The sequence below is a fragment of the Pteropus alecto genome, unplaced genomic scaffold (genome assembly GCF_000325575.1).
Source record: "Pteropus alecto unplaced genomic scaffold, ASM32557v1 scaffold237, whole genome shotgun sequence".
Classification (NCBI taxonomy): Eukaryota; Metazoa; Chordata; class Mammalia; order Chiroptera; family Pteropodidae; genus Pteropus; species Pteropus alecto.
Window position 1 is genome coordinate 938,264 of NW_006440624.1, and position 9,711 is coordinate 947,974.

General features: G+C 37.8%; 1 protein-coding gene across 3 annotated transcripts in view; it reads left to right on the forward strand.

The window, feature by feature from the left end:
• SLC4A4 (solute carrier family 4 member 4) overlaps positions 1-9,711 on the forward strand; it is a 265,785-nt gene that overhangs the window by 159,027 nt on the left and 97,047 nt on the right. For all 3 annotated transcript variants that reach the window (XM_006917294.1, XM_006917293.1, XM_006917295.2), the window contains exon 7: positions 5,735-5,892. In XM_006917294.1, coding sequence (XP_006917356.1) covers positions 5,735-5,892 — 158 coding nt within the window. The remainder of the gene's footprint in view (positions 1-5,734; positions 5,893-9,711) is intronic.

Here is a 9,711-nt window from a genome sequence, read left to right on the forward strand (position 1 = left end):
AATCTGGATGAGTTTATTGGGTGATTTCAACCTGATATGAAAGCCCTAGATTCTGTTCTTGTTTTCATTATCTTTTATTGTTCTTTGAAATTCCTGGGTAATTCTTTACTGTTTTCTTTAATTTTTACAATTTTTTCTTAGTATTTTATTATTGTTTACAGTTTATTGTGTAAGCCTCAAATTGGTTGTTATACTTCAGTCATTACTTTTTTCCTTATCAGTTATTATTGAGGTACTTGAAGATAATATATATGAATCAGTATTTAAGGAACCCACCTTTATGAGAGATCTTTAAACTTCGATTGAGAGGAGAGCCTCCCTTGAACTCTGTTGCCAGGTGTAATTGCTACTCTTTGTGACTACCCATTGAACAATATACCTTTCGTATGGTGTTTATATATTTTTTTCATTATAGTTGTTTTAATAATTGCTTCTCTCCATTAGACTGTAAACTTCAGGAGAGTGGGGTTGGTCTGTTCTCTGCAGTGCCCACGACGAGGCCTTGAACATTATAGGCATCCATTAAGTTTGAAGAGAATTAAATGGAATTGAGAGTGAGATTAAATGGAAGATGAGTAAATTTATGTCCAATGTAGCATTCTTATTGTGTTTCCATAGCATAATGTGTTTTATTTCTCTCCTGCTGGGAGAGAAAGCATTGCTAGTTATTATATAGGTATATTCTGTAGTATAGAAACTTAATTTTATTTAACCTGGAATTCCTCAAACTTATTTGACAAATACACTTTTGTGAAGGGTCTGGAGTCTGCAGTAGCCAGAAATCACCTCAAATTACTTAAAGCCCCAAATGGAATTTTCTGACATATAACTGGTAAGAATTTTTTATGAGTTCGCAGAATGAAGAAACTGCAGGACCTCAGGTCCTGGGACTGGGCACTCAGCAATCTCTTTTTTCATCCATTTTTCTCTCCTGCTTTCATCTGTTTTGTTTTGGGTGCTGACCTCATTCTCTCCTAGTGTGGACAGGCCTTTCAACACGGAGGGGAGCAACCTCAGGTGAAACAGAGAATGCTGATTTTAACATATTTAAATGTTGATTTTCCAAATGGCTTTTGTCCCTGCTTAGGTCATGTGTCCGTCCTTTGGACCAGTCACTGTTATCAGCAGTGGGGTTTACTAAAAGTGGCCATATCTAGGGTTTCAGTCTACTTAAATGGCCTGGGTGGTGGTACAATGTTCAGAATCTATGACTTTAAGAGAAGAGTTAGGGAAGTTCATTGGGAAGAGCAGAAATAATAACCATCATTTAGCAAATGTTTACTGAATCTTTCTCCTCAGGCACTCTTTTAGGCATTAGGGATATAACATTACAAAACAGATGGATCTTCCTATCTTCATGGAGCTTTCATTCTAGTGGAAAGGCAGAAACTAAAGAAGATAAGTAAAACGTATAGCATATTGGCTGTTATAAGTACTAGGAAGAAAAAAATAAAGCAGGAAAGTGGAGAAAGAAGAATCTGTGGGGAGGAGTGGCCAGGGAAAAACTCACTGATAAGAAGGTGGCTTTTAAATAAAGATCTAAAGAAAGAGGAAGTGAGGGAGGAAGAGAACTGTGCAGACCTTCTATTCAAAGGCAATAGCAAGTGTAAAGGTCTTGATGTAAGAGTGTGCCTGGAGGACATGGAAGCTGGAGTGGCGGGTTTGGACAAGCCTGAGAGAGGGCAGTAGGAAATAAGGTCAGGGAGCTGATAGCAAGCCAAATACTGCTGGGGTTCTGGCTTGTCATAAAGACATTGCCTTCTCTCTTAATGAAACAGGGGCCAATAGAGGGTTTTGAGCAGAGGAGAGATATGATCTGACTCCTGATTTGACTTCTGGCTGCTTTGGTGAGTAGACTGGAGGCAGGGGCAGAAGCAGATAATACATCCAAGAAGCCAGTGTCGTAATCCAGAAAAAAAATGATCGTAACATGGACAAGAGTGGTGGTAGTGAAGATGGTGAGAAAAGGTCAGATTCTGGATATATTTCGAATACAGATCCAACAGGATTGGCTGATAGAAAGGACATGGGTATGCGAGGAAGAGAAGTGGTGAAGATGACAGCAAAGTTTTGGCCTGAGTGTCGGAAGAATGGAGTTGCCATTAACCAGATGAGGAAGACTGCAGTGAGAGCTAGTTTGAAGGGACTATCAGGGGGCTCAGTTTGGGGTGTGTGAAGTTTGAAATGTCTATTAGATGTTGTAGGTTTGGGGCTCAGGGAAGAGGTCCTGAATAAAGATATAAATTCATCTTTGATAAATGAGTCATCAGCATATAGATGGTATTTAAAAACATAGGACTCAGTGAGATCCTCCAGAGAGTGTGTGTAGAGAGAAAAGAGACATCTAAAGACTGATGTCTGGGGCACCTTAGGTACCACACATTTTTATTTTAGAATAACCGTTAGTTTCTCTGAGAACACTTGTATTCCAGAAGCACAGTATGAGATATGCTGATCTAAAAAAACTTATCTTTACAAGTACTTTTCTCCAGAGCATATAGAATGCAGTTTATTTCCTTTGGCTTTTAAAAATAGACACTTAATTTTCCAAGGTTGTACAGTAATCTCAATAAAGGTAAAACAGTACATTTTGTGGAAGTATCTAATTGACTGGGGTATTCTGCATACGTTGAGTCAGGTAGTGGCTTAGTGACAGCGGACATAGTAGATTCTAAAATAACCTTTAAAAACTCTCTAACTTCCTTGGATATTTGAGGGTCTTTTGGTCTGATTTTTAGTGCTACAGAGTTCATTTCTTCTGTTCAAAATATTTAGTGGAGCTAAATGATGTGCAAAGTAGGTGTTCAGTACAATGAGGGGTAGACTGTTTTAACCCTCAAGAAACTCAGGGGAAAAATTTAAACATGAACAAAAGCGTGATTCGGAAATGAGGACTCTGGAGTTCCCAAGGAAGTGGGCTGAGAAGGTGGAAAGGCTTGAGGTGAGCTCTGAAGGATGTTTAGAAAAGGTAGAAATGAGGAAAGGGCAGTTTTTGAAAATAACTGTGGGAGTCTAAGTATATAAAAAAGAGGTGGATTATGATCAGATTACCTGCCTAACTAGAAGAAAGACTGCTGGAGAGAATGTGAAGTAAAATCAGATTATTATAGAGCTTCGAGTCCAGTGTTGGTAATTGGAATTCTCTGGAAAAGAGTGTTTGAGGACAGTTACGCTAGCTGTGATATTTTGTTATGCATTTGGGCCACTTGGCCATACCCCATGGTCTACTCTGTGTATAGAGAACAGTTCATTACTGTAACTTAGGCCATGATAACAGTTTTGGCAATTTGATGTTTTTTAGACCCTTCCCATAGCTGCTCTATTCATACCTGTAAAATGTAAACAATTTTTTTTTTCATATTAGCATTTCTTGGAGAATTAATGGTATAAACTTCAGAAAAAATTTCTTACTGCTTAGAAGTAATGTTTCTAACATCTAAAAATATATATCTTGCCTTTGCTTTTTTAAATTTTAGTTTCCATTAAATTATTAGCCCCAACTTCCTTTTTTTTTCTTATATGCAGTACCAAATTAAGGAAAAAGATCCCATAAAAATGTTACTGAGGATGATGGAGTATTAGGGATTAGTTCTCATGACTCTTATTTTCCGTTATTAAGAACTCTTTAAATGGAAATTGAAAATAAATTGTTACTAATAACTTTTTTATTAATGGGGAAAATTGGGCCATGCCTGCCACTTCCATCTCAGCAATAATCCATGGCACAGCATACTAAGAGCGCTGGTAACTTTTGACTTGATGGGAGAGACATTTATATTGATAATAAGTAAATGTCAGAAGTCTCCTTTTCACATGGTCCGGCAAAATTTTTATCTCTATTCTTCGATGATTGTTGAAGTGTTTTCCTTGTGCTGTGGGAGGCATTTTCCACTCACTGAAGGATGCCTAAATAATCCTCTTCTAAGCAGGAGTTGGGGAGAGAGGGGAAAGTAAGGAACGACACCTATTAGGTAAACTTTTAAAGTGACTGTATTTAAGCAACCTTCACTCTTCAAGAAAACCATTTTATACTTTTACCACTGTCCTCAAACTCCCACATACACCCCTCTCCTCCTCAGCATCAGCTCCCTTATATATCACTGCAGAAATATGAGTCCTTGGAAGGCCTCATCTTCACCCCACCAAATCTCCCAGACTACCCCCATCCGTACCCACATAGTCTGCCTTCCTTTGTTAGGTTTGATAAACTCTCTGTGTTCCTATCTGAAGCTAATCCTGCCACTCGTGATGTGGATATAGTCTCTTCTCAATAGTTCAGGGTTGCTTGAGTGGCTTATGAAGTTATCCCCTATCTCTCCTGCAGGAATAATCTGTCTCTATTAGACAATCTCATTAACATTCCAAAGTGTTATCATATTTCTCATTTTAAAAAATCACCTATTTTATGCCTTCTTGCACCCACCTCCCTATTTCTTGGCTTTTCTTGGTAGCAACATTTCTTAAAATAATTATCCCCACTCCCTCTCTCCATTTCTTCTCTTCTCATTTTTTTAACCAGGCACCCTGGTGTTCACTGTAACAGCTCTCGTCAGGATCACCCCACACCTCTATTTTGCCCAGTTCATCAGTCCATTCTTAGTTCTCATCTTGTTTCAGCTTTCAGCAGCCTTTGACTCAGCTGATACACTTTCCTTATCGAGCCCTTTCTTCACCTGACTATTGTGAAGTTCTGGATTTCCTCTTGCCTCCCTGACTGCTCTTTCCCAGTGTCCTCTGCCAATAGCTTCTCCCATTTCTGTAAAAGTTAGAGTGGTCCAGGGTTCAGATCTTATCCCTTTCCTTTATCTATACCCATTCCCAAGCTTGTGTCATCCTGTCCCATGGTCTTAAATGTTGTTTATATGATGATACCTCCTAAAGTTGTGTCTTTCTACTTCACCTTTCCACTTGGACTTTTAGTAGGCAAGTCCACCCAAAACATACAGAACTCCTTAATATGGCCTGCAAGGCCCTTACCACCTGGTCTCCGCCTGCTCCCTCCTCCTTACCCCCTCCGCCAACCCCTTACCTATGCGGCTTTATTTGCTGCTGTTTTTTCTCCATTGTTCCTTCAGCTGCCATCACACATACCTTCTTATTATTGCTCCACCTGCCAAGCTCTTTCCCATTTCAGAGGCTTTGCACTTGCTGTTCCCTTTGCCCAGAATGTTCTTTGCATGGCTTTTCCTCTCACTCCAATGTCAAATGTATTTTTTCAGAGGCCTTCCCTGACCACCCTGTGTAAAAGAGTACTCTCTTATCAGTTTTTTTCTTAGCACTTATTATTACTTTAAATCATATTTTATTTCTCCCCTGCTAGAATGTGAGCCTAAGGAGGACATGTAGTTAGTTGATGTCTCCCTTTATCCTTAGGGCTTAGATCAGTGCCTGGCTCCTAGTAGACTCTCAACACTTGTTTATTGATTTAGTGAATCGATAAGTGAATTGTTTTATATGTAAACATCATTTTACATGTAAATTATGTGATTATACCATCGATATTTTTGAATCTAAAGTACAGAGCTATGTTTATGATAATAGAATGGTGACACATAACAGAAAAATGGCTATAGCTAAGGGACTGTTGTGTGTAGACTCATATAAAGGAATTCTCTTAAATGATATATGGAATGTTTCTTCTTGTTTCCTTCTCTGGAAATAAGGTGTATTTTTGTTTGTATGTTTTTTGTTTTGTTTTGTTTTGTTTTGTTTTGTTTTGACTCTCCCCATGCAGCTGAAGAACAAGTTCATGAAAAAGCTGCCCCGTGACGCAGAAGCCTCTAACGTGCTCGTTGGGGAGGTCGACTTCTTGGATGGGCCTTTCATTGCCTTTGTCCGGCTACAGCAGGCAGTCATGCTGGGCGCCCTGACCGAAGTCCCTGTGCCCACGAGGTAAGCTGGTCCCTGAGCCGCTGGGGCCTACGGTGTGGTTATAGGGAAATCTCCTCTTCCTCAGTCTAGAGAATAGAGAAACTGGGGATACATCTAGAGAAAGCGTATAGGAAAGTTTTAATGGGAAGTAATGGTTTCGTCTGACTTTCATGCTATCATATTATTTGACACTCATATAGTCGTAATAATAATAACAATTAAAATAATTTATTGGGTTTCTTCGTATGGATTAGTCTATTTAATCCTCACAATAATATTTTTTAAGTATGAACTACAAGTATGCAGATTTTACAGGTGAAGAAACTGAGCCTGAGAGTTCGAGTAACTCGTCCAAGGTCATACAGATGGTAATTGGTTCAGAGGTCAGAGTTGCTTTCATTTGCTCTGTTTTATCATAAAATCGGTAGTATAATTATATATATGTATATGTGCACACACTTGTAAAAATTATAAATCTCTAACCTTAAATTTGCACTTTTACTCTTATGTGTTATGTCACATAAATTTTTATTTTAAAAAGAAGCATATTACTGTTACTATAATCATGTATTCAATATACTTCACAGTAACTTTAAACTTGTCCTGTTTATCTCCCTCTGCAACTGTGCTCAGTGGAGTTAGGAAGCTTGACTTACAGAATGTAATAGGTGAATAGAAATTAATGCTTCACTTAAACTTAAGCAGAAGAGTTTAAAGAGAAGCTTATAATCTTCAGGTTGGCATCAGAAAATTATCATATGAATAGGAACTTTTTTGGTTGTGTGTGTGTGTGTGCTTTTCGTGGGTCCCAGGGCAAGGAAAGGTGACTTTTCTCTTCTTTAGGTTTCCCCAGGTGAGCAGAAAGGGCTGTGAATTCCCAGTGATCTCAGATGGTCCAAGCATGATTAACTGACAAAGACAAAGGGCTCAAGGTTTGTTTTGAGCCAAATTAAGAGGAAAATTAGGAGAACATTTTCTATGGCCTCTGAATTCATAGATTATAGAATATACTTTCTGATCATATGGGTATTCCTTCCTCATTTTTATATTTCTTAGACACTTAAAATAGGAATGATACTTGTCATCATTAGGCAGTCATTGAACAATAGCAGAAGAAAGGAGACAATCATAGTTTATTTAATTAATGGGATTATCATGATGTGTGTTTTCTGTAACTTTGCTTTTTGCTTGAAAACATGTCAGCAGAGTCTTCGAATTCTATCTGAGCAATCACCTGGTAAATAGCTAGCTGACTCAGATCATGGCTGACGTCCAGCTCGTGTGTCCCTATGGTTTTATTTATGTCTCTTTGGACTAACTTTACTGGAGCTTGAAAGAAAATAAAACACATGCCAAGAAGTGTTAAATTACTCTTGCTTTTCCATGTTTATTATTATTTTTCTTTAGAAGCTACAAATAAAAAAATATTTTCAAAGGCTTTTTATGTAACAATAGAATGAGTTTATTGAGTAGCAAATTATGACCATTTTTGTATCCCTGTTATCATCTGCTTCTGCCTGATTCATTCTTTTCTTCTGTACTGGAGCGGGCACTAGTCTAGAAGTGAAATATAGCATCGTTTGAATTAACGAAAGAAGCCCAGCAGTTCGAGGGAATGTAATTCAATAATGTCATAAAACTATTTCTGGGCAATAATCTGAACAATATATCCTAGCATGTTAACATTTTTCCAGGAAATAGTTTTATCCATTTGCTGTCCTCTGAACCAGTGCGAACTGTAATCACTGAGTAGGGAGTCTCATTAGCTTTTTTGTGTATGAGTAATATGGGGCCATTTACAATGGCTGCATCCTGTGAAATCAAATAAAGGAAATCCCGCGAGGAATGTGGTAGTTGTGAAGGACTGCCTCTGCACTCTGCGATATGCTTTACCTTACACGCTACTCTGTAGTACTGCAGGAAGACCTAAAGAGTCTGTTTTTGTGCACATCTTGTAATGATCATTTTTCCTTTTGAAGGTAGAGGAAAGTTATGCTCTTATGCTTATTATTATTAATTATTATTTATAATAAGCAGTATGACTACTATACATGATTCAGGAGTGTAGCTCTAGGAGTTCCCTTGTGTAGAGTTCACAAGTTTCTTTATTTACTCTGTTACTTGATTGATCTATTTTAGCTTTATGCTTATAGCTGGACTGCTACCAACTGGGTGGATGTTATCTAGTTAGGGGCCCTTCTAACTATCCATGTGAAAGCAAACAAACTCTGTTTTTTGATCTTTGGCCACTTGGTAGGATGTGTTTATGATTTTTTTCTAGTACCTTGCTCATACCTTACTTGCTGTCATCTTTATCTGTCAATAGGCTACCGCTAACTCATACCTATGAGCTATGTAGAAGATAAATATTGTTATTCCCACTTTACAGTGGAGAGTTAGAGGCAGAGGGAAGATTTACTGTGAGTGCTAGAAATAAATTGCAAACTTCTGACCCTGACACCAGGTTTTAGAGAGATTCTAAGGAGATCCATAGAGTGGTTTGGAATAAAGTACTTTAGGGTTTTCCTATGAAGAGTAATAAAAGCCCTCATCTGTTTGTGTCTTTCTGACTTTGATATTCACATCTAAGGCAAATTCAGAGAGTTCTAGCCCTCTAAACAATTACCTCTTTAGTTTCACTGTGAGTTAGTATATATTTTATGTTATAAATGATTATTTGTCAAAAGAAATAGTTTGTGCTTAATTATCAAAACCATAAAACATTCTATTAGAGGGACTGGGATGGAGGTCCTGCCACTTCAATTCTGTCTTATCCAGCAATCCAGTTGCTTGCTGTTTGTATAAGTAATGTGCTTGGTTGTGGTAGGTTCGTAGTCCTCATGAATCTATTGTGGAAGCTACAGTTTAGCTCTATTTTCTAAAGCTGCTAAATATGAATAATGGATTATTTGATTCACTGTTGTTTTGAGAGAAGGGAGTAAAGATTGATACATGCTGAGTTTATTCTAGAAATAGCTGTGATATATCAGGAAGGAGGGGGGTGCACATCCTTTTTAAAAAGATTGAGTGGTTTAGGAAGGCTGGCTCCTTTTCTGATATTATGCTCTGTTTCTGGCTATAATTATTTTGTGAATGTGAGTATAGTCCATTGGTTCCGGACACAGATCATCTGGCACTTATTTTTGTTGTGGAAAATTCTAAAGGCATCCTCCCCAGGCATAATCAGTTATATGAAAAAGCTCACAAGAGTGGAAGAACCTTATGAAGAATCTAGAGACTACTAGGCATGTTAAAAATTCTAACTCTGACATTTCTAGTTATGAGTGAATGAAAAAACGCAATAACATAAATTATTTTTTCCCTGACCTGTCAACATGAGCTGTGCCCTTCCAGCCACACAAATGTGATGTTTACTCTAATTTATTAATAAAGAAAAAAGTTTCTGGTTAAAAATAACATTTGTCCATTGACAAAAAACAGCTTGGGTTGTGAAAGGAGTTTTCAGTACATTGTAAAAGCTGAGTTTGGCAAGATGTATGTCCATTATAAAAGTTGTAACAGCTATTGCTTCTTTGAGGGTTATAGGGGAGAGAACACGTTTCAAGCAGAAGGACCTTCAACTCGATGAGTTGTTCTGTGTTGTTAGTTTTTCCAGATCTTTCATCCCTATTTCAACAGTGCAGCCCAAATTAGAGGCTTCTTAAGGGCTTCTGTTCCTATGGATGAAATTCTTGACCAGAGATGATGCTTCCTGCTACTTATAGGTGGCCAGATTTCCTTTCTTCCTCTCTACATCATTTTAACGAGGTAGATTACTGAGTGGTTCCTGACTGACATTATGTGAAAATTTTAACTGCTAGGTAATGTTTTTATATATAT